Genomic DNA, 24,341 nt, shown 5'->3' with positions numbered 1-24,341 from the left:
TGTATACAGTATTCTTCTAACAATTAGACTTAATCTTTAAACATTTTCCCCCTGCTTTGTCCCAAGAGAGATTTAAGGCTGCTTGATTTTCGTAAGTAATCCTTCCAGCTCATTAAAAAAAAAAAAACCATTTTCTATTTTTAAGCATTAAAAACTTAAGACATTTTTGTTATTCTATCTCTCATAGTAAAACTTTCTTAGATTACCCCACATTCTATTTTTTTATTTAAAAAATTAAGAAAAACACTTTGGAAAAATGCTTGTATTTAGCAACACATGTTATATTGATAGGCTTCCAGGTGGCGCTAGTGGTAAAGAACCCGCCTGCCATTGCAGAAGATATAAGAGATTCAGATTCAGTCCCTGGGTTGGGAAGATCCCCTGGAGGAGGGCATGGAAACCCACCCCAGTATTCTTGCCTGGACAGAGGAGCCTGGCGCACTATGGTCCATGGGGTTGCAAAGAGTCAATCACAACTGAAGTGACTTAGCACACACATTATATGGATAGAATTTCCCACTAGGTAGATACTGTATTTTTCCAAAATTGAGGGGGTTTTTTGTGTGTATCTTCCCACTTTAGTTCATCTCTTCTTCTTATCTTATAATATTTTTCTTTTCCTTAGGACTATTCAGTCAGTGAATTCTTGTTTTAAATAGCTTATAGAAAGTATTTGGGAGTACTCATATGAAAATGATGATTGTTCTCAAAGTTGTGCCCTTCTTTGTAGGATCCAAATCTAAAAAAAAAAAAAAGGAATTTGATAAGTAAAAACTATCCAAAAGTTAGGTTCTTATGTAAAATTTCAACCATAATCTATTGTGGCTTACTTATCTATCATAAAACCTGCAGAGATGTAATTAATTTATAAAACAGCAAATGAAGAGGGAAAAAAAGGATTCATGCCTCTGGAAAAGGCATATTAAGTTCAACTTTCAAAGTCCTCATTCCATGACTACAGATCAGTCCACAAACACAACTGTTTAAGAATTACTGGCTGATAATATTTGTGAAAAGTAAGTCTGGATTTTCTCCCACGCTCAGTTGGAATAATATCCATTTTACAGCTGAAAGGAAGGTATTCATGTTACATGTATGGATCTATAAAATCTATCTTGGTACATTTGCAACTTTGAAGTCTTCTACAGTGCTCAGGTTCTACAAATTAATGATTTACTTTACCAATGAATTCTTAGGTAATTATATAGCTCTGGTTGGTATGATGAAATACAAAAGGCACTGGAAAGAAAGCCATGACTCCCTTTTCTTCATCAGCGATTGCAATATCCAAATAACCTCAATAATGTAGGCAATAGGAGATCTGTATACTTTGTCATCACAAAACAAAAATAAGAGATATTAGAATTTTGCATAACCTTTGTACCATTCCACAACTAGACTAAGTACTAAGGAAGTAATCAAGGATATACCCAAAGATGTAAAGAATCCCTTGGAGACTTTCTGTAATAATGAAAGACTAAAGGTACAAAAACCCAATTGGTTAACTAAGTTTGGTATAGCCTTATAATAGAATATTATGCAATCATTAAAAATATTTTCAGAAGAATACTTTTTATAGAAGGAAGTTCATCATATACTATTTGGATGAAAAAGATTAACAAGTAGAATGAACATATACACACATGTATGTTTCGTAAATTTACAAAGTTGGGTGATATACAGATACACAAAAAGTCAAAGTGTTAGTCAGTCATTTCCGACTCTGTGACCCCACGGACTATAGCCCTCCAGGCTCCTCTGTCCATGGAACTCTCCAGGCAAGAATACTGGAGTGGATAGCCATTCCCTCCTCCAGGGGATCTTCCTGATCCAGAGATCAAACCCACTTCTCTTTCATTGCAGGCAGATTCTTTACAGTCTGATCCACCAGGGAAACCCATATAGATACATATACATATATATTTGTGTGATATATATAGATATGCTACTGCTAAGTCACTTCAGTCGTGTCCGACTCTGTGTGACCCCACAGACGGAAGCCCACCAGGCTCCCCCGTCCCTGGGATTCTCCAGGCAAGAACACTGGAGTGGGTTGCCATTTCCTTCTCCAATATATAGATATACATGCACATAAAAAAGCAAAGATGTATCCAAAAATATTACCAGTGATAATCTTTGAATTGCTGATTTCCCCCTAGAACATAAGCTCCACAGGACAAATATGTGATCTTATTCACCACTCTGTCCCCAGTTTCCAGCATATCTTGATGCTAACATGGTACTGGCATCATGATACTCAATGGCTATTTGCTGAATTAAGGAATGAGATTTTTTTAAACTTGGTATTCTTTGGCTATTTCTATTTTATAAATTTGCATATGTACACATTTTTATAGTAAGAAATTTTAAAGCAGGCCTTCTACTTATGCTTCTGTTATTTTCATAATTAAACTGAGTAAGAAAGCAGATCAAACCCTTCACAGTCGGCTTGGACCAATCTGCAGTTGTGATTAGCCAAAAACACTTTATTTGGACTTCTCAACACTCCTGATATGAGAATAAGGGAACAGGAATATTTTATTTCTTCCCAGATCTTTGAGCTTCCATTTAAGAAGTCACCTCCATCAACAAAGGGCTTCCCTGATAGCTCAGTTGTTAAAGAATCTGTCTGCAATGCAGTAGACCCCAGTTCGATTCCTGGGTTGGGAAGATCTGCTGGAGAATACCCACTGCAGTATTCTTGGGTTTCCCTGGTGGCTCAGCTGGTAAAGAATCCACCTACAATGCAGGAAACCGGGTTCAATCCCTGGGTTGGGAAGATTCCCTGGAGAAGAAAAAGGCTACCCACTTCAGTATTCTGGCCTGGAGAATTCCATGGACTATATAGTCCATGGGGTCACAAAGATAGGGACAGGACTGAGAAGCTTTCACCCAGTCAACACAAGGAGGGAAGATTTCTATTTTATTCCTACTGTTACTGCTACAAATATTGTTGCCACCATTGCAGCTACTGGCTCTCAAGCATTTGCCAGGCACTATTTTAGGAACTTTGTGTGTCATTCAAAGCTCAAAAAACCTCAAGAGTCAGGCACTACTGTTTTTCCCATTTTGCAAGTGAGATTTGAAGTTCTGAGAGGTTAAGCAACTTGTCCACAGTTGCCCAGCTGTTCACTGATATGACTGAGGCTCACAAGTGGGCAGCTTCACCCCGGGGCCCATGCTCTTCACAAGCACATTGCAGTTACAAAGGGCAAGGTCAAGTACAGTGACTGAAGCAAATCCAGACTAGAGGCTAGAGCCCTCCTTAAATTCACTGCCTACACTATCGTACAGCTGTGCCTTGTTGTAAGGAGAGATGAGGGAAAAAAAGACAATACCTAAATGTCATTTTCCCCCTATACAAAATGAGGTCTGAGATGTTTCTATAGCTATTAACTGGTAAAAGTAGTAGAAATGTCAAATAATACTAACAATGTATTGAATATATGATTCATTCTGAGCCTGCTTTGAGACAGATATTGCCTCTCATTACCCAGTCATGGGAGAAGCACCAAGTACTTACTCCAAATCACATGTTTTTCTGCAAACAGGTTTCTCAGATAACCTCTTTTTAAAAATAAAGGGCACCCAATATGTTTCACAGGGTGGAATATCTGTAATGGAAATGAATGATCCATTCTCCATAGTCGCAATCCTAATTGCACATTAGAATAACCTGCAAAGGTTTTTTTTTTTTAACCCAAAGCCCAGGTATCATCAAGAAGTTCTAATGAGTTGATCTGGGGTGGGACCAGGCAGAGGGAGTTATTAAAAGCTCTCCAAGTGAGTGTTAGTGCAGCCAACACTGAAAATCACAGCAACCCAGTGATGCCAACAGGCTTCCTTCCCATTTGTTGGCTCTGTCACTGACTAGCCTCGTAAACCTGGTGCAGTTCTATTATGTTCCTCAGCCTGAGCTTCCTTACCTCCAAAATGGGCATAACAAGAAGACCAATCCAATGAGGATTACGGAGATAACACATGACACACCTAGAACAGGGTCTGGGATGCAGCAACACTTTAACACTAGCTATTACAATGGTGATGGTATGGCACCATGTGGTTATTTGTGCCTGAGGCTGGGACTTCAGCACATTTCTTTGTCTCAGAGAGCAGGGACCATAACTTCAGCCCAAGTGAGATGTTATAAAGTTTACCAGGAGCTCCTTACGTGAATAAACCTCTAGAATCTAATCGGTAGCTCACTGTGAGGTATTATTTAGGTCCCTAGAGGGGATGCATGAGCTGAGCTCATAGCTCTAGTTCACGTAAAGGAACTCACTCACCTGGGATTGAAGTGAATTTTCTCTGGAACTTCCCTATGGTCTGTGACCACTTTCTGGTTGTCTCTATAATTAATTGGGTCATCAGGAATCCTAAATTTGGCTACCTGAATTTCAGAGTCACTCAGTTCAGCGTGGGAGATTCTTGCGTAACCCAATCTGTGGCAGAAACAGAAATGGTTTGTAAAGATTTTATCATCATACTGAAATGTGATGAGATATGGCAGATAATACCTTCACTAATAAGTCAGTTTCCCATTTGTAACTCTGTGTATCACTAGAATGAACTTGATTTATTACTCTAAATATTTACCAAAATATTTCTCTTATGATGTAAATGAATAAGGAACATGCGCATAGATTTAATTAACATAATTGGCAACCTTACTCTACTTTTGTATAGTAACTAACGAATATTCTATATATACAAATTGCCTCTTACATAATTGTTTTGTGTCAGTAGCAGGAATCCTCCAGAATTTAGGAGCATAGTCCTGAATTCTTTTTTACCTTAAAAAAATCCAGAGATCACATGCACATTTTCATTCACAATTAAACATCTAAAGAAAAGATTTTTAATGGCTGAAAGCATCAGTTCTTCAGTGCTCAGCCTTCTTTATGGTCCAAAGAACTGGACTGCCAAAGAATTGATGCTTTTGAACTGTGGTGCTGGAGAAGACTCTTGCTGCTGCTGCTGCTAAGTCACTTCAGTTGTGTCCGACTCTGTGTGACCCCATAGACAGAAGCCCACCAGGCTCCCCTGTCCCTAGGATTCTCCAGGCAAGAACACTGGAGTGGGCTACCATTTCCTTCTCCAATGTGTGAAAGTGAAAGTGAAGTCGCTCAGTCGTGTCCGACCCTTAGCGACCCCACGGACTGCAGCCTACCAGGCTCCTCCATCCATGGGATTTTCTAGGCAATAGTACTGGAGTGGCTTGCCATTGCCTTCTCCGGAAGACTCTTGAGAGTCCCTTAAACAGTAAGGAGGTCAAACCAGTCAATCCTAAAGGAAATAACCCTGAATATTCATTGGATGGATTGATGCTAAAGCTGAAGCTACAATACTTTGGCCACCTGATGCAAAGAGCCAACTCATTGGAAAAGACCCCAATGCTGGGAAAGATTGAGGGTATGAGCAAAAGGGGGCTACAGAAGATGAGATGGTTGGATGGCATCACTGACTCAGTGGATACAAGTGTGAGCAAGCTCTGGGAGATGGTGAAGGACAGGGAAGCCTGGCGTGCTTGCAGTCCATGGGGTCACAGAAAGTCAGACATAACTTAGCAATTGAACAACAACGTCTGAAAAACTGCATATTTTTAATGTCTGGGGAAAAAAAGTACATCCTGCTTTTGCTTTGAGCTTTCAGTTCTCCAGGAATTTCAAAGCACTTTGTAGATGTTATCCAAATAGTTATCAGAAGCTCAGATGGAAAAATGGGGGAACTGTGAACAGTCAAGAATTAATTTTACTTATAGTTTGCCTCTTTAAAAGTCAGCTTCAGTCTGACTTTTATTCAAAGAACAAATATATTCATTTGTTCATTATTCAAAGAACAAATATATATCAAGTCCCTACTACATGGAGGCATTGTTCTAGGTATTGGAAACAAACAGTGACTAAAACAAATTTCTTGCCCTCATAGAGTTTCCATTCTAATTGAGGAGGACAAATATATGTATCTGTGTATGGTGATAAGTACCCAAGTACTGTGGGAGAACAAGCAGAGGACAGAGGACAGAAAACACTAGCTGGCAAATGTTGTTATTCTATAATGAATGGTCAGAGCATACCTCTCTGACAAAGTGACATCTGAGCAAAAAGCTGAATGAAGTGAGGGAACAAGCCACACAGGTATTGGAGGAAGGGTGTTCTTGGGAACGGGAACAGCAAATGCAAAGGTCCTGAGGTCAAATGTACTTGCCTTTTCTGAGCACCAGCTCCACAATGATTGGAATGGAGTGCAAAGGGGAACCTGAGCTTGCATGGGGTAGCAGATGATGCAAAGCCTTCCTGACAGACTTCAGAGTTTCTCTGAGAGGGAGATGGGGCATTGTACAGAGATGCAGTGGTTATGGTGTAGAGAGCAGACATCAGGGTAACAGTCAAAGAAGAGAGACCAGTTAGAAGGGCACAGAGATAATTTAGATGAAAGACCAACAGGGGCTTGGGCCACAGTGGCAGAGGGAGGAACACTTAAAACCTGTAGCTCCATCCAGAATACAAACCGAAACCCAGAGCTGGAACAAGTGGAGAAGCAAGCCTGCCCACCACAGCAGATGAGAGAAGCACAATCTCAGCATCAGATGTAGGTCTGAGCTGTCTGACAGGTTAATGCATTTGTCTAAAAGCTCAGGTCCCAATTCTGTGTTGTTCCCTGTAATTCAACATCACTCTCTTGTAAATCTAGGTTATTTATTTCCCAAATCTCTAAGATCAAAGTTTAACCCATTTCATAGATTCTGCCTTCAAAAAGCCATTGAAGATAAGGAACCTGACAATCTAAATCTTCTACCAAAGCAGAGAATCTTTCATTGTTGTCCAGTAAGTATTTATTAAGTGCCTACTGAGAGCAGGGCATTGAATTAGATTATCCAGGTAAAGTTTATAGAATTGATTTTCTGGACAGAAACTGAATAACAGTAATCCCTAACTGCATTAATTTTGATATTTTCAAAATTACCTTCCCATCTGTTACAGACTAAATGTTTGTGTCTCCTCCCCCCAAATTCATATGTTGAAGCCCTAAACCCACCCCCACCCTATGCAGCCACATTTGGACCTCTAAGGAAGTAATTAAGTTAAATTAGGTGGGGTAGGTCCCTGATCCAATAGGATTAGTGTCCTTATAGGAAGAGTATCGGCTTCCCTGGTAGCTTGGTGGTAAAGAATGCACCTGCCAATGCAAGAGATGTGGGTTCAATCCCTGGATCAGGAAGATCACCCAGAGAAGAAAATGGCAACCCACTCCAGTACTCTTGCCTGGGAAATCTCATGGACAGAGGAGCCTGGCAGGCTACAGTCTATGGGGTCCCAAAGAGTTGGACACAACTTGGTGACTAAACAACAACAAAAGGAAGGGATATCACAGAATATGCATGCTCTTTCCCTCTGTCCCCAAAACCATAAGAAAATTACTTTCTGTTGTTGAAGACACCCAGTTTATCGTATTTTTGTTATGGTAACGCTGAAACTGCAATACTTTGGCCACCTCATGCGACGAGTTGACTCACTGGAAAAGACTCTGATGCTGGGAAAGGTTGGGGGTGGGAGGAGAAGGGGACGACGGAGAATGAGATGGCTGGATGGCATCACCGACTCTGTGGACATGAGTTTGAGTGAACTCCGGGAGCTGGTGATGGACAGGGAGGCCTGGCGTGCTGTGATTCATGGGGTTGTGGAGAGTCGGACACGACTGAGCGACTGAACTGAATTGAACTGAACTGAACCTAAGCAGAGGGGTCGGACACGACTGAGCAACTTCACTTTCAATTTTCACTTTCACACATTGGAGAAGGAAATGGCAACCCACTCCAGTGTTCTTGCCTGGAGAATCCCAGGGACGGGGGAGCCTGGTGGGCTTCCGTCTATGGGGTCACACAGAGTCGGACACGACTGAAGTGACTTAGCAGCAGCAGCAGCAACCTAAGCAGATTAAGATGCCGTCTCTCACAGTCGTGTCACTATATGGGTGTGTGTGTGTGCACGCGCATTGCGCTCAGTTGCTCAGCCACGTCTGACTCTGCCACCCCATGGACTGAAGTTCGCCAGGCTCCTCTGTCCATGGAATTTTCCAGGCAAGAATACTTGAGTGGGTTGCCATTTCCTACTCCAGGGGATCTTCCTGAACCAGGGATTGAACCCACCTCTCTTGAGTCTCCTGCATTGTCAGGCAGATTGTTTACCACTGTGCCATCTGGGAAGCCATATGTATGTATGTATATGTCCAAAAATATTGCCATCCCACTCTCCTAAGGAGAAAAAAAGGTTTTGGGCCACAAATGTACAGAGTCCAGTGATTAGTTATTATGGGCACTGGTACTACAAATACCCCTGTTACTTGGCAACTAACAATTTTTACATTTTGAACTTATACCTATTTCAATCTATATCATAAACTGTTTTCTAGAGACTCTAATATCCCCATGAAAGCAGCCACTTTAATATGAATTTAAACAGAAGTAGTATTTTCAATCTGAGATATCGGTCTTTTTTTTTTTTTTGGTATTAAACTGCCCTTTGCTTTGCTTAAAGAAACACTGCCTTCAAAACAGATTTACAGTTACATGCTTGAATTTTGAGATTTTTCAGCTGTACTATTTTGGAATTTTATATATATGGATAATGTTCACTTTTGATATGGGGTGATCTTTTTTAAAAAATATAATCTACCTAGAGAGTTCACCACAATATAGCAGTGACTCCACCTTACCCAGGATTACATGATTAGAAGTCAGCAAAGCTGGAATTTAAGCCCAGGGTTCATGCTGTTTCTACCATGTCATACAGTCAAAAATGGTGCCATTCCTAACATGTTTTGACAGTTAACAATTATCATGCTTAACAGCTTACACAGTATCCTCTTTGTATAATTAAAGTTGATTTGCTTAGCCATTTACTCTTTCTTAAATCATTAGGCCACACCCTGAAAAAAATGTTAAATTGGGTAACTTACCAAATCAATGTTTATGAAAAGTAACAAAATTAATTAACTGCTTCCATAAAGTTTTTCCTTCCAGGGTAGACCAAAAGATCACAGTAATAACAGATTCAGAAAAACAACTCTCAAACACCTATGCTTACCTGATCAGCCCTCGATACATAATGTATTCACACCATCTGTCTTGATCTGTGCTGTCAATATCCTAATGATGGAGAGAGAAGAGAATGTTTAAAGCATTAAAAACAGTGCTCTATTTTGAATTGCCAGGGAAATGTGTGAGCTGCAGTAATAAATATGCCTTTCTTTGTACATGCTAATTACTCCACCTGACTTCTACTGATGTTTTAAGGTCCAAATTATCTATTCATTCTACAGATACTTCCAAAACACCTAGCTGTTCCCCTTCTAGCCCCTGTAAAACAAGAAGGTGGTCTAGAGAGGGAGGTAAGCAAGTAAATCGGTAATTACTACACACTTCCCACAGCTTCCCAAGTCTCGCATCCCAAGCAGAACTGAGTACATGCTCCTCGGTCATCCTGTGTACTCCTGTAGGTCCACTAGCTACACTATTCTGCTTAACTGTTTATAGTCTCCACTCTCCCCCGCCTGAGCAGAGAGCCTCTTAATCACCTTGACTCCCTGGTGCTTAGCATGAAGCCTGGCATCTGGCAAGAGTTCAGACTGTATTTGTTAAATGGACTCATTGGAAAAACACACATTTTGGGAGTAATCATGAGTCTCTTTGATGTAGAAAGATTGAGACCAGCATTATTTTTCAATAGAAAATCAGAACATAAGCATTTATTGCTATTATATGTTAGGAAAACTCTAAACATGGAGCTTTTATACTAAAGAAACCTTCATTTTCTTCTTTTAAAAAATATACCTGATTTTTTACTATTTTGACTAAATTTTACTATTAAAATATGATTTAAATATATTTTTAAATAATTAAAAGAATACACACAATTTATTATGTATTTCTAAATTTTCTTCTTAAGCTTGGTAGTGGACACATAAATGCTAGTTTTTTTTCCTTTGGCCCCTCTGAGTGGCTTGTGAGATATCAGTTCCTGACCAGGGGTTGAATCCCTGGGCCACAGCAGTGAAAGCCTGGAATCCTAACCACCAGACCACCAGGGAACTATGGATTCTTGTTAATTAATCTGGGCTGGAAGAAGCACAAGCTGGAATCAAGACTGCAGGGAGAAATATTAATAACCTCAGATATGCAGATGACACCACCCTTATGGCAGAAAGTGAAGAAGAACTCAAAAGCCTCTTGATGAAAGTGAAAGAGGAGAGTGAAAAGTTTGGTTTGAAGCTCAACATTCAGAAAACAAAGATCATGGCATCTGGTCCCATCACTTCATGGGAAATAGATGGGGAAACAGTGGAAACAGTGTCAGACTTTATTTTTTTGGGCTCCAAAATCACTGCAGATGCTGATTGCAGCCATGAAATTAAAAGACACTTGCTCCTTGGAAGGAAAGTTATGACCAACCTAGACAGCATATTAAAAAGCAGAGACATTACTTTGCCAATCAAGGTCCGTCTAGTCAAGGCTATGGTTTTTCCCGTGGTCATGTATGGATGTGAGAGTTGGACTGTGAAGAAAGCTGATCGCCAAAGAATTGATGCTTTTGAACTGTGGTGTTGGAGAAGACTCTTGAGAGTCCCTTGGACTGCAAGGAGATCCAACCAGTCCATTCTAAAGGAGATCAATCCTGGGTGTTCATTGGAAGGACTGATGCTAAAGCTGAAACTCCAATACTTTGGCCACCTCATGCGACGAGTTGACTCACTGGAAAAGACTCTGATGCTGGGAAGGATTGGTGGCAGGAGGAGAAGGGGACGACAGAGAATGAGATGGCTGGATGGCATCACCGACTCGATGGACATGAGTTTGAGTGAACTCCGGGAGTTGGTGATGGACAGGGAGGCCTGGCATGCTGTGATTCATGGGGTCGCAGAGAGTCAGACACGACTGAGCAACTGAACTGAACTGAATTATTTACATATCACACACATACAATATGACTTTTGTATACCTAGAAAAATTGTAATAAATTTTAAAAATTAAATTAAAATTGGATTTCCCTGGTGTTCCAATGGTTAAAACTCTGCACTTCCACTGCAGGGGGCGCAGGTTCAATCTCTGGTTGGGGAAGTTCCACATGACACACAGCAGGGGAAAAAATAAAATCCTTTTAATATTTTAATGACGAAAAAAACAAATATATTTTAAAAGTACTGCTCTGGCTTGCCTTGGGAAGAGATAAAAATTTAGTCATTTACCTGTATGTAGTGGGAATAATCAATTAGGATTATGTTTTACTATCTTTATTTTACTAGATTTTTTAAAAAAGATGCTCTCAAATTTCAAGACTGCAGAATTTAAATACTAATTTCTTAAAGAGGAATATCTACCCACTCAAGCTATGATTAAAATTCCTCTCTGCATTAATAAAGTTCCTAACAGAAAAAGTTATATAAGAATCTGCTTCCAATCTTGACACAGCTTCTGACCATGACAGTGGAACCCAATAGAGTATTAAATTAAAATGAAATAAAATTCTTCTTCCCTGCACACACACATTCCCTCTCTTACTAGGATACAATCAATTTTTTCTTAAACTTGCCAAATATCATCTTGTCTAATATTCTCCTGTACTTTATAGACCATATACTTACACATTTATCTAATGTGATTTTATACATACAGCCAGACGTACATAATACAAATATATAGCTACCCCTTACTGAGTGCATCCTATATACAAAGCTGAGGGCTTTTTAGACATTATCTTATCTTACATCCTCATGACAACCCCATGATAGGTATCATTATCCCTACTTTACAGATGGTTAACCAGAAAGGTTAAGTAACTTGCCCCAAGGTCACAAAGCTGGTAAATGTGACACCAGGTAGGCTAGTGTATAAAGAGATTACATGGAGAAAGAGGCCCAGCCAGCATCCAGCAACCAGAACCAAGGCCTAGACAAGTAAGTGGGGGACATGTCAGAACCTCCAGCCACAGACACCAGCTGACTACACAAGTGAATCCAGGCAAGAACAGAACACCACTCAGCAGACCCACAGAGTCACGAGGTTATTAGGCCACTGTTCTTTTTAAGCCACTAAGGTTTGTAGCTTTCACAGTGATACACAGTGATAAACAGCTAATGCAGCCTCCATGACTCCATACTCTTCAGATTTTCCTCTTACTCTTCTGATCTCTACTTAATCTCTTTTCTGGATAATCTCTCCCTTCTCTTCCCTCACCCATTACCCTCATGAGAGCCACACTAAAGGTCACTCTATCAGGGATTTTCTTTGGTCTTCCTTTTGCAATTCTCTTAACAATGTAAGCAACAACATCCCCTCCCATAGTTGGAATAATCACCTGGATAATGACAACTCCTTAATCTATATTTCTGATCCCGACTTCCCTTCTTAGCCAGCTGCCTAGTAAACATCTCCCCTAATATCCCACAGATTGTTCAACTCAGCCCATGGCTGAACTCATTTTCTTTGCAAAACTCTCCTTCCTCACATGTTCTCTAAAATAATGTGTCACCATCATAAACCCTCCCTCTGACCAAAGCCAAAATTAGGAGTCCACCTTGACTCCACTTCTGCCTTATCCACTAGGGCAGAGATTAACTCATCTCCCTAATATCTGCCTTGCCCCATTCCAAAGTTGTAGGATTTTTAGCTAGGTCTAAGAGTATCAATCCTGGGTGTTCATTGGAAGGACTGATGCTACAACTGAAACTCCAATACTTTGGCCACCTCATGTGACGAGTTGACTCACTGGAAAAGACTCTGATGCTGGGAGGGATTGGGGGCGGGAGGAGATGGGGACGACAGAGAATGAGATGGCTGGATGGCATCACCAGCTCGATGGACATGAGTTTGAGTGAACTCCGGGAGTTGGTGATGGACAGGGAGGCCTGGCATGCTGTGATTCACGGGGTCGCAAAGAGTCGGACACGACTGAGTGACTGAACTGAACTGAAGAGTATCAAGATTCAATATTGCAGGACATCTCGGTGCTCTATGATGACCTGGATGGGTGGGATAGGGGTAGGTTAGGAGGGAGGTATGAGAGAGAGGGGATATATGTATGCATATGACTGATGTATAGCAGAAACCAACACAACATTGTAAAGCAAGTATATTCCAACAAAATTTAAACAAGAGAATCAGTCTAGCACAACATTGTAAATAAACTCTATTTCATTTACAAAAAAAGAAAAAAAAATTTAATATTGCATCTGTCAGGCTTCCCAGGTGCCACCAGTGGTGAAGAACCCACCTGCCAATGCAGGAGACATAAGAGACGAGGGTTTGATCTGAGTCGGAAAGATCCCCTGGAGGAGGGCATGGAAACCCACTGCAATATTCTTGCCTGGAGAATCCCCATGGACAGAAGAGCCTAGGGGGCTACAGTCCGTAGGGTTACACAGACTTGGACACAACTGAAGCGACTTAGCACACACGCACGCACACTGCATCTCTCAATTTCCTGAACAGTGAGATATGGCCAATGACTGAATTCTAATCAACAAAATGTAAGTATGAGTGTTGGCGTTTGCCTTAGCGATAACCTGTATGTGCTCCTGGCCCCTTCTTTATCCCTTCCTCTATTTTGCTAACTAGAACAAAGATGCGGCCATCTTGGAACATGAAGCAAACTTGGGAGTGGAGGCCTTGCAATGTGGAGCCACAAAATAGAAGGAGCACGTTCTCAATACCCCCAAGTACCATACTCTGAGTAAATCACCTGCCCAGACATTCACATAGAGAAACATACCTCTCTTATTTAAGTCACTGTCATTTTTTTTTCTCACATATAGAAAACTCAAATCATGCCACACTCTCTCACCTGTCTCTCTAAGCACTTGATAAGATGGACAAGCCTTTTTGTTTGTGGATATTCTCTCAAGACAATGAACTAAAAAGAGACATGTAAAGGACCAAGAAATTTACATAGGGCTTAACTAAATATAACAATTACATTTCTCATTATAAATTAATGCATTTGGGACTTTCCTGGTGATCCAGTGGCTAAGACGCCTCGCTCCCAATGCAGGGGGTCCCAGTTCGATTCCTGGTCAGGAAACTAGATCCCACATGTCACAGCAAAGATCAAAGATCCCGAGTGCTGCAGCTAGGATCCAGTGCAGCCACATAAATAATTTTTTTTAAAAATAAGATCCATTGCTATTTTTTTAACAAATAAAAATAAAATAATGCATTAACTTTCTAGTGTATATATATCTCAAGGATTTAACTGTCAGTTTCCCAGAGCATGATTATATCTGGATACACCAACAAATTCAACCATGTGGGACCTGAACAGATAAGGACAAACTCAGTGTCATTTAGTGAGGCCCTGATCAGCCAGCCTCTCTACATGACATATTATCTTCTACCCTCATCATGATTAACTTGCACAATGTGGCAGATTGTATTTTCTAAACATGGCTACGGTAATCCACCTTCCATATAGTATTCTTATGTGAATTTGACACTCGCCTCACCAAGAGATGGGGTTTATGTTTTGTTCACTTGAATGTGAACAGGCTTGTGATGATGACAGACATGATACTATATGACTTACAAGGTCATACAAGACAATACAGCTTCTTCCTGGGTCTCTTGGGACACTCACTTTTAGAACCCAGCCATCATGCAAGAAAGAAGTCCAAAAAGCCTACAGAAAAGAACCAGGACTCTGAGTCCAAAGCCCCAGCTGAGCTCCTCATCAACAGCCCCACCAACTTGCCCCTTATGAGTCATCTGCAAAGTGGCTCCTCCAGTCCCCAGTTAAGCCACCTCTCTGTGTGCTGCAGACATGAGCTACCCCACTGGGTCTTGTCCAATCTGCAGATTCATGAGCAGAGAGATGAATGCTATTTAAAGCCAGTATGTTTTGGTAGTTTTCCATGCAGCAGTTAGATAATCAAGATACATATTAAAATGCTGGGTTGGGTTTTTTGAAACCTGAAGAAGCAACACTTTATTTAAGAAATCGTAACACCTATTAAGGTTGTGTTACCTTCACATTGCCGTGTTTAATGAGCTGTAGATAATCTCTGGAACCAGGTGCTGATGTGATATATCCCAGAAATATCACTTGCTCAGAGCTACTTTTCAGTAGTTTTGAAACAGCAATAGCTTGAAGTTTCCTGTCAAGGTCATCTCTGAAAAAATGCCAAAATACACCTCTTTATCGTATATGCAAAACAATTTTTAAAAAAATACTAGTTACCTAAGTTCCCAAATAATATCTTCAAACAGTGTGCAAACCCAGAATAATTCCTATTAGGACACATTAACTTCAGTTCACTTGTCGCTCAGTCATGTCTGACTCTGCGACCCCATGGACCGCAGCACGCCAGGCTCCGTGTCCATCACCAACTCCTGGAGCTTGCTCAAACTCATGTTCATCAAGTTGGTGATGCCATTCAACCGTCTCATCCGCTGTCGTCCCCTTATCCTTCTGCCTTCAATCTTTCCCAGCATCAGGGTCTTTTCCAAGGAGTCAGTTCTCTGTATCAGGTGGCCAGAGTATTGGAGTTTCAGCTTCAGCATCAGTCCTTCTAATGAATATTCAGGACTGAGTTCCTTTAGGATGGACTGGTTGGATCTCCTTGCAGTCCAAGGGACTCTCAAGAGTCTTCTCCAACACCACAGTTCAAAAGTATCAGTTCTTCAGTGCTCAGCTTTCTTTATGGTCCAACTCTCACATCCATACATGACCACTGGAAAAACCACAGCTTTGACTGTTATGCAAATGAGAAAGACAGCTATTGTGCTTCAACTGAGCAGCTGATAAAATTTTGACTAAGAATGATATAACCTTTCCCCACAGATCGTTTGGAATTGAGTGGACCTAACTAACTAAAAGTAGCATTCGTTCAACTTTTCATCAGAGGAAATTATATTAATAATCTTAAGACTTGGTCATTGGTATTAGAGCTAAAGATTAGTAGTTTAAAAACATCGAGGAGTAAGAGGAAGAATCCTAATATTCACAGAACACACCAGGTTTGTTAACCTACTCAACTCTTTCAACTGAACACTTTCTAAAAGCCTCCATAGCTCTCCTGGTCAAACACTAGCTAAGCGTGCTGCTTTTATTATGCTGAGCACTCTAAGTGTGTAACTGACAATCAGGCAAGTACATCAAGCTTTTGGGGGGTTATCGTCAGTCTGGGGAAAAATAGGGACATCATGGTTGGTATGATCCAGATAGGAAAAGTGAAATCACTCTAGGCATTTCAAACAAAGTGAATTTAATATAGGGGATAGGCTACTAGGAGACAGGGAGCCAAATAGGATTCAGTGAGGCAACTGGAGTTGAGTGAGAGCCGACTACCACCCCAAGGGCCAGAGGGACGACAGGAAGAGGTGATATTCCCAGAATCCACAAGCTGCTACTAGCTGATGGGAAACGGTACTACGGAGAAGGCTGCTTAGAAGGATCTGCTACCACTGAAGGAGGAGTTGGAGCCACAGTGGAGACTTCAGCTGCTGCCAGAGACAACAAAGAAAGCAGAGAGCGGGAATGAGAAATACTCTATCTCCTCCCCTCCTCCAACCCTCCAGCCTTGCATTAGTGCATTACATTGGCTCAACCTATTCAGAAGCCAGAAGGCAACAGACTATGGGAAATGTGGTTTCCAGCAATCTGTAGCTGAAAGGGAGATGAACCAGGAATGGATCCAAGAGCAAACAGGCAGTAAACCAACACAGGCATTTAGAGAGTAGGACAGCTAATGTGCATGCTCAGTTGCTCAGTCATGTCCGACTCTTTGTGACCCCATGGACTGTATAGCCTGCCAGGCTCCTCTGTCCATGGGATTAGCCCGGCAAGAATCCAGGGGATCTTCCCAACCCAGGGATTGACCCCACATCTCCTGTGGCTCCTACATTGGCAGGAAGATTCTTTACCACTGAGCCACCTGGAAAGTAGGAGACAGCTAATACATGACTGTTAAGAAACAGCAGTGGGAAAGGAAGATAGAGAGAGATCACCAAGGACTGAGAAGATTGGAGAAAACTCACTGAAGTAGAAGTCAGGACTGAACTTATCCATTCTTACGCACAGACAGCTGAGCACTATCAAAAGATGTCTCAAGAAGTAGAAGAGTGAAAAGAATGACCCTTTGTTGAACATCTTTGCCTAGATACATTGCCAACCCTCCTCTATGCCCTGGAGGCTGATCCCAGCAGATTTCATTTCATGTGCCCCCTTGTCTGCTGATTTCCAGTGAGGCCTGGCCAAGTGAAGGCACCAGCAGGAGATGAACAGGTAGGAAGAGAGAGAAGTTGGGATATTTCTTCTCCAGTAGCTGCATTCTTCATACCTGGTGGCCCTTTTCTGGTTCAAGATCAAACAGGGCTCTGGGAACACTGTTTCTCTCTCTGTCCCTTCAGCCCTAAGTATCATAATGATTCCCCAATGTTAACTAGTGTTTGAGTACCTTAGCATCTCTTACCTGTTCCCCTCACCCTTCCAACATCTTTGTAAGTAGTCCCTTCATTAGGTCTGCAGTGAATTCTGTTCCTTCTGACACCCACAGCTGGGATTCAAATCAAGTCCGCTGCTGCTGCTGCTGCTAAGTCATTTCAGTCGTGTCCGACTCTGTGTGACCCCATAGACGGAAGCCCACCAGGCTCCCCTGTCCCTGGGATTCTCTAGGGGAGAACACTGGAGTGGGTTGCCATTTCCTTCTCCAATGTGTGAAAGTGAAAAGTGAAAGTGAAATCAAGTCTAGAGCCTGCCAAAGTTATTGCTCCACAGATAGATTCATTCAAATATGTTTTAGTAATATATTATTGGAAAATAATCTATGAATTTGGTTTTACATTTTCTCAGGAGATAAATTTCATGCAGTGATAATAACTAAAATGTGTATGTATATATAGGTATAAAGGAAGAAGGAGGAGGGACTAGGAGAGAGGGAGAAACAGAGGGCGACTGAATGCATGTTTTGTTTCCTTAGCTGCTGATATATGATTCATGGGGTCGCAGAGAGTCGGACACGACTGAGCGACTGAACTGAACTGAACTGAACTGAACTGAATGCTGCTGCTAAGTTGCTTCAGTCGTGTCTGACTCTTCACGACCCCATGGACTGCAGTCTACCAAGCTCCTCCATCCATGGGATTTTCCAGGCAAGAGTACTGGAATGGATTGCCGTTGCCTTCTCCGTGTTGATGTATAATCAGCTCAATAGCCCTATAAGGAGGGCTGAAAAAAACTAATTTTTTATCTGATTTTCAGAGATGAGAACTATAACTCACTGAATTTACCTTACAACAGAACCAAAACTATAACTACAGACTACAGGTTCTGTACTGGTTTGTACATTTGTTCTTCTTTGTACATTTCTGCCTGTTATAGGGGAAAAAAAACACAGTAATTAAGTGGTGACTCAGTTAATTACCTAAAATAGTACCAATTTTAGTTATGGTATATACCTAAATAATTAAGGAATGCCACTGTTTTCTGTTACTTGTTTGTAAAGACATTTGTATAGTCTGTAATTTTAGAAATCCCATTGAATCAGCTGATAACATGCATAAGGATTTTGTAATTCATTCTTAATATTAATCTGATTTCATGTTTATAAGCCATAATCACTAGAAAGTGAAATCTTTAAATATTTATTCAGAATAAAAAATTTTATGTAGTATTATAGAAAACAACAGCAAACAGAAATATGTAATGATGGCTTTACAAACATTTGAAGTGTGAACTTTCTCATGTCACTTGGGTATGGACAAGAGCCAAGGCTCTAAGGGAAAAGACTGCACCCAGCGCTGTGCTTGGGACATGACAGATGCTTGATTTGTTTTTGATAAATATTCTTTTAAGCTGCCCAATGTACCACACATTTAGAGGTGTTCAATTTAGTTTCATAATAATGACCAGTATTAACTGAGCAGTGACTCTAGTCATATACTTTTCATGATAAAAATACTCATAAATATATCTTATTTCATTCCCACAAGAATCCTATGAAGTGGGATTATTGCTCCTAATTTAGAGAGAAAACTGAGACTTAAGGTAGTTAACAAATTTGGTGACCGATACACCTTGAATTAGGATTCAGACCAGATTGTCTGATTTCAAGTTCTGGAGTTTCCTGTTCTTTGCCATTTAACCAGACTACTTCCCTCCCTGAAGTGACAGCTCCTCAATAGATGCTTGTTCTTATCATTACTGCTGTTGTCATCGTTATTAAATCATGAGAGTAAGCTAGCAAGCAAAGGTATATTGTTAGTTACAGAGATTTAAATATATGGTAAACAGAGTTAGAAAAGGTAGTTCTTCCCTGCTCTTTTCCAAACAATTTGAGGGTTGTCTTTTAGTTTTCTATTCCCTCTCAAGTCTATTCTTCACATTTCAGAGAAGGTCAGAAGGAGTTAAAGGAGACAGAGGAGGGGGGAAGCAAAGGGAAAAGGGGAAGGAGTGTGTTCAACTATTTCTTAGGTTGAGACCTTGCCAGCTTTAAACACAAAAATGCCTATTTTTCAAAAGATAAACCCAATTCAACTGCAATTTAAGCTCAGTGGAGTGATTGCTGAATGCCTATACTTGTGACATGAAAATTGCTAGGAGAAACAGAAGGCATTTCTTTAAACAGTTTTTTACAGAGATATGGACTGTCTATACCATCCATGCTCCAAACACTTTCTCATTTCTAAGAAGACCAGCAAAAGTCCAATTAGCAAACAGTCCCCATTAATCACGTCTGAATGACTGGCTTATATTACTTATGCTTTGACTTTATTTCAGAAAACAGTCGAGTGCACTTTCACAGATGTACCTGACACTGTGAGAAAAAGAGAGGTGACAGGCAGTAAGGAGAGCAAACATACCCATCTTGTTTAGGTGAAACTTACAGTACAACAATGTTGGGGTTTTTTGTACTGTTGTTGTTTTAGTCTCTAAGTCGTGTCTGATTCTTTTGGGACCCATGGACTGTAGCCTGCCAGGCTCCTCTGTTCATGTGATTTCCCAGGCAAGAATACTGGAATGGTTTGCCATTTCCTTTTCCAGGAGCTCTTCCTGACCCAGGGACTAAGCCCACATCGCCTGCATTGGCACTGAGCCACCAGGGTAGCCCTCTGTTGTACTGTAAGTTTCATCAAAACAAAACAAACGTGGCTTCTACCCTTGTTCGTTTTTCAATGTTGTCTATGTCACTGTAAAGCTCTGTGGCCTTTTGTGTCATGTAGATAGACAAGGCCTATTTGCCATATTTTATAACACTAAGAACTTCACATGTATGTTTTCAATGACTATTAAAGAATGTTCAGCATTGTTAAGTCACTCAGTCGTGTCTGACTATTTGCAACCCCATGGACTGTAGCCTGCCAGGCTCCTCTGTCCATGGGATTCTCTAGGCAATAATACTGGAATGGGTTGCCATTTCCTTCTCCAGATGTTCACTTTGGTAGAATATAAATTATATACTTTTATCTTGGCTTTAATAATATAATGTTGGCATTATTTGTGATTTATTCAGTGCTAAGCCACTAGTTGTGAATGTTATTCTTTGTAGATAAAACTCATTCCCCGTTCCTCCTGTCTCCTTGGAGGGGAACCAACTTAGAAAACCATCTTGGCCTCTCTCTCTCTCATCCTTTACTTCTTGGGAGGATTTTTCTAATAAATCAGGTTTGGAAGAATGAACTAAGAACGCTTGTCTCAAACCCTTCCTGTCTCTTCTTGGAACCTGCCAGTTTGCCAACAGGGAGTTTTCTTACGTTATTCTCTTCACTAAGGGGAGAGTGTGACAGGGCGGACTCAGTCCCTGCCTCATGGTTCTGCTGCTTTGGGGGAGCTGGCATCATGTATTACTGGAGGGGTGGATGTATTAGCAGGTCTGTGTGGGCACATTTAAGCCATGTTGTCCAAATAAGGTTTATCAGAATCAAAAGAGATGCTGATCTCCCTGCCAGATTCCTCTGCCTACCTCTCGGCTGACTGGAAACATTAGAGGGAAAGGAATGTCATTTAGTACCTCAAATCCCTCTGGTACTTCCAACTGGAGTAATCCTTAGAAAAAGGGAATTCCACCTTTCTGTAGTCTGGTTTACCATGGGTTTCAAGCACTTGCAGGCTCTGAGTTGGGTCTCCCTGATTCCTACGTGTGTGACTCTGGTTGGATAAGTCATCTAACCTCTCAGTTCAGTTTCTCTGCTAAATGGGACTATGTACTGTTATACAATATGTAGATTAAATACAACAGAGCACTCAGCACAGTACCTGCTCAGTAACTGCTGGCTAACATGGCCATCACTGCTGTCTCGTACACCGTTAAGGACTGCAGGCATCTCAAATATTTCTGTGCCTGATTTTTTTTTTCCTTTTTTTTTGGCCACACCGTGCAACTTGTGAGATCTCAGTTTCCAGACCAGGGACTGAACTCAGACCCCAACAGTGAAAGCCAGGAATCCTAACCATTAGGCCATCAGGGAACTTCTTCTATGCCTGATTTTTAAAACCAAAAAACAAAAAAAAAAACCCAGAAAACCACTCTGAGAATAATTTTTTTTAAAAAGTAAGAAAGGTCAATGCATGGAAATCAAAGCAATGTGTTAATAATATTTTTTGGCATTTGTGCACTATGAGAAAAACCAAAGAAACCCACTCGTAATTGCCAAAGTGGGTCACAACAAAATCCACCAGTTTGTTGGAAATGTTGACAGTCAGCGTGATGGCTGGTGCAATCTCGCCCTCTGGCGACGGAAGAAGGTGATGCTCCGATTTCACAATTGGGTATCTTGACAAAACCATAATCCTGTATTTGAATGGAAAGAAACATGTGCATCACTATTGGTCCCACCATCTCATGCCAACAGAACTAAGAATATGTGTTCTTAGGGATGCACACACTTCAAGCATCTCACGAGGGGCATTGAGAGCAATAGTATGGTGAAGACGGATGGGACCTTCTGTAGAACCAATTCACTGCAAGAGGACTATTCAGCATGTCTCACTGTGTCACCAGGCACAGCACTATCAACTCTGTCTCATAAGTGCCATGGAGACACGAAAAGGGCGGGATTAGGGCCACACAAATGGACACACTCCATTTTACTTGCATTATTCCTCTGGCAACTGATCTGCATAAACAATTCTAACGTTAATCAACACATTTAGGAATGTACAATCCTGCCAGCCAGGACTCAGGGCAACAATTTACAAAATTAGAAATTACAGATGGTCCAATAAAGAAAGGAAAACATGTCCCACCTCACTCTAAGTCAGAGAACTGCACATGGAAAAGGCGACCGGAGCTCAGACCTCAGCCGGCTTCTCCTCCCTGGCTTCACACACAGTCTGAGTGGCCCCTCGTGAAGTTTCTCGCACAGAACCGTCTCTACGGTGATGATCCTGAATGCACATGCCCAGCTTCTGCTGCCCAACTTGGCCCTTCAAGCTGCCCACAACTGCCTACTGGACATCACTTGACTGTCCCAGGGCATCTGGAACTTAGCACAATCCTGCTGTTCACCCCTCATTCCTGTCCCATTAAATGGCATCATCTCCTATCAGAGACTCAGGTAAAAAAACCCAGGTGCTGCCCTTGTCACTTTCTGACATCCTAACCACCAGGAAGCCCTGGGAATTCCCTGATGGTCCAGCATTAGGACACGGTTCTCTCACTGCTATAGGCCTGGGTTTGATCTCTAGTCAGGGATCTAAGATCTCACAAGCTTGACCAAAAAAAAAAATTCAAACACAAAACCCCTGCAACCCCCCAAATCAGGAATTCCTGTCAGCTCTGCTCCAAAATAGCTCCTGAGTTTGCCCTCTTCTCCATCTCCACAACTCCCACTGTCATTTCTCACCTGTGTTAGCCCCTCTACTTCACCACCTGTCTCCCTGCTCCCACTCTTGCCCCCAACAATCTGTTCTTCTAGGAACAGCTGGAATGATCGTCCACAAACGTACACCAGATCAGACCGTTCCCATGTTTAAAACCCTCCAGTGGTTTTCCATCAAAACTGAGTTAAGTCAGTGCTAAGCATGGCTTACGGAGAAGGCACTGGCACCCCACTCCAGTACTCTTGCCTGGAGAATCCCATGGGCGGAGGAGCCTGGTAGGGTCACTAAGAGTTGGACATGATTGAGTGACTTCACTTTCACTTGTCACTTTCATGCATCGGAGAAAGAAATGGCAACCCACTCCAGTGTTCTTGCCTGGAGAATCCCAGGGACGGGGTAGCCTGGTGGAGTCTATGGGGTCGCACAGAGTCTGACACAACTGAAGCGACTTAGCAGCAGCAGCAAGCATGGCTTATGGACCCTGTGAGACCAGGGGCCCACTCCTGACCTCCTTTCTTACAAGTTCCCCCTCCATCCCCGTGCTCAGGCACACCACACGTGAACTGCCTCGAGTCCACACTGGCTCCTCCCACAGCTGGTCCTAGTCTTCCCCATCGTGGGGTGGGCAGAGAGACCCCTCCTGACCACGCTGCCTACAACATCATCGCCCACTGCCCTGCCTGCCCTGCCACTCTCCTTGTCTACACAGCACTCGCCGCTCTCTCAAATTATCTTATTTATTCCTGCGAGTACATGGTTATTTTCTGTTTCGTCACACTGGAATGTCAGCTCCATGAGGACGGCATGTGGGGCACACACGTTTAGCGCTGTAACCTCAGTTTCTACATGGAATGGTTTATAATAGTGAAGAACTGAGAATATCCAGCAACAGTGAGACTATTAAAACAATGATGGCATATGCCTGTCTTCAGCACCTCCTCATCCCCCAAGAAGCCTCACTGGGACACACTCCTAGGGATAAGGCATAACAATATCAACTGTCCACTCCAAGCTTATGCTGCCTAGTCTTTTATACGTTCAGGATTCATTCTCAAGGTACACTCACCCCCAAGTGTGATCCCGGGCACTTGGACCAAAGTCAGTGTAGAAACCCAACTTCTCCCCTAACCACATGGTCAAGTCATTGTTTCCAATAAAGGGCTTAGAAGCATCACTCTCCAAAATTGTTATGAAATCTGCACCTGTTCAGTGGGGAAAAAATGTATGTGGTGATTAACCACAGCAATGTAAAAACAATGATCAAAACTTGATTCTTATAATCCCCTACCTTTAGTCATAGATCAAAAAACCAAGTAATTCCTAATGAGTTATTAAAGTGAACTGGCTCAAATCTGAGCTAAAAACATATTTACCATATTTAGAATGCATGGGACACCTTGTGGAAATGGGGGAAAAGATCAAAACATAACTTTCCTAAATTTTCAAATATTCACATCTTTTCCAAAATTTCAAATATGCTTAATGCCTTTCTCAAATATCTAATTTATGTTCGGAAACAATATAGTGTACAAT

General features: G+C 41.6%; 1 protein-coding gene across 2 annotated transcripts in view; it reads right to left on the bottom strand.

The window, feature by feature from the left end:
- Positions 1–212: 212 nt before the first annotated feature.
- The window catches only part of CWH43 (cell wall biogenesis 43 C-terminal homolog), a 60,219-nt gene continuing 36,090 nt past the window's right edge, over positions 213–24,341 (bottom strand). The window contains exons 11-16 of one of the 2 annotated variants that reach the window (XM_088836051.1): positions 23,875–24,010; positions 21,628–21,777; positions 15,015–15,159; positions 9,087–9,148; positions 4,287–4,442; positions 213–739 (exon numbers count right to left, since the gene is read on the bottom strand). In XM_088836051.1, the coding sequence (XP_088692177.1) occupies positions 661–739; positions 4,287–4,442; positions 9,087–9,148; positions 15,015–15,159; positions 21,628–21,777; positions 23,875–24,010 (728 nt within the window). In that variant the 3' untranslated portion in view covers positions 213–660. The remainder of the gene's footprint in view (positions 740–4,286; positions 4,443–9,086; positions 9,149–15,014; positions 15,160–21,627; positions 21,778–23,874; positions 24,011–24,341) is intronic. The other variant, XM_088836052.1, reaches the window with a different exon arrangement.

This window comes from Moschus berezovskii, chromosome 5 (genome assembly GCF_049115385.1).
Source record: "Moschus berezovskii isolate FMDL1 chromosome 5, NW_MosBer_1.0, whole genome shotgun sequence".
NCBI classification, from domain to species: domain Eukaryota; kingdom Metazoa; phylum Chordata; class Mammalia; order Artiodactyla; family Moschidae; genus Moschus; species Moschus berezovskii.
This window is presented reverse-complemented; position numbering and strand designations above follow the sequence as displayed.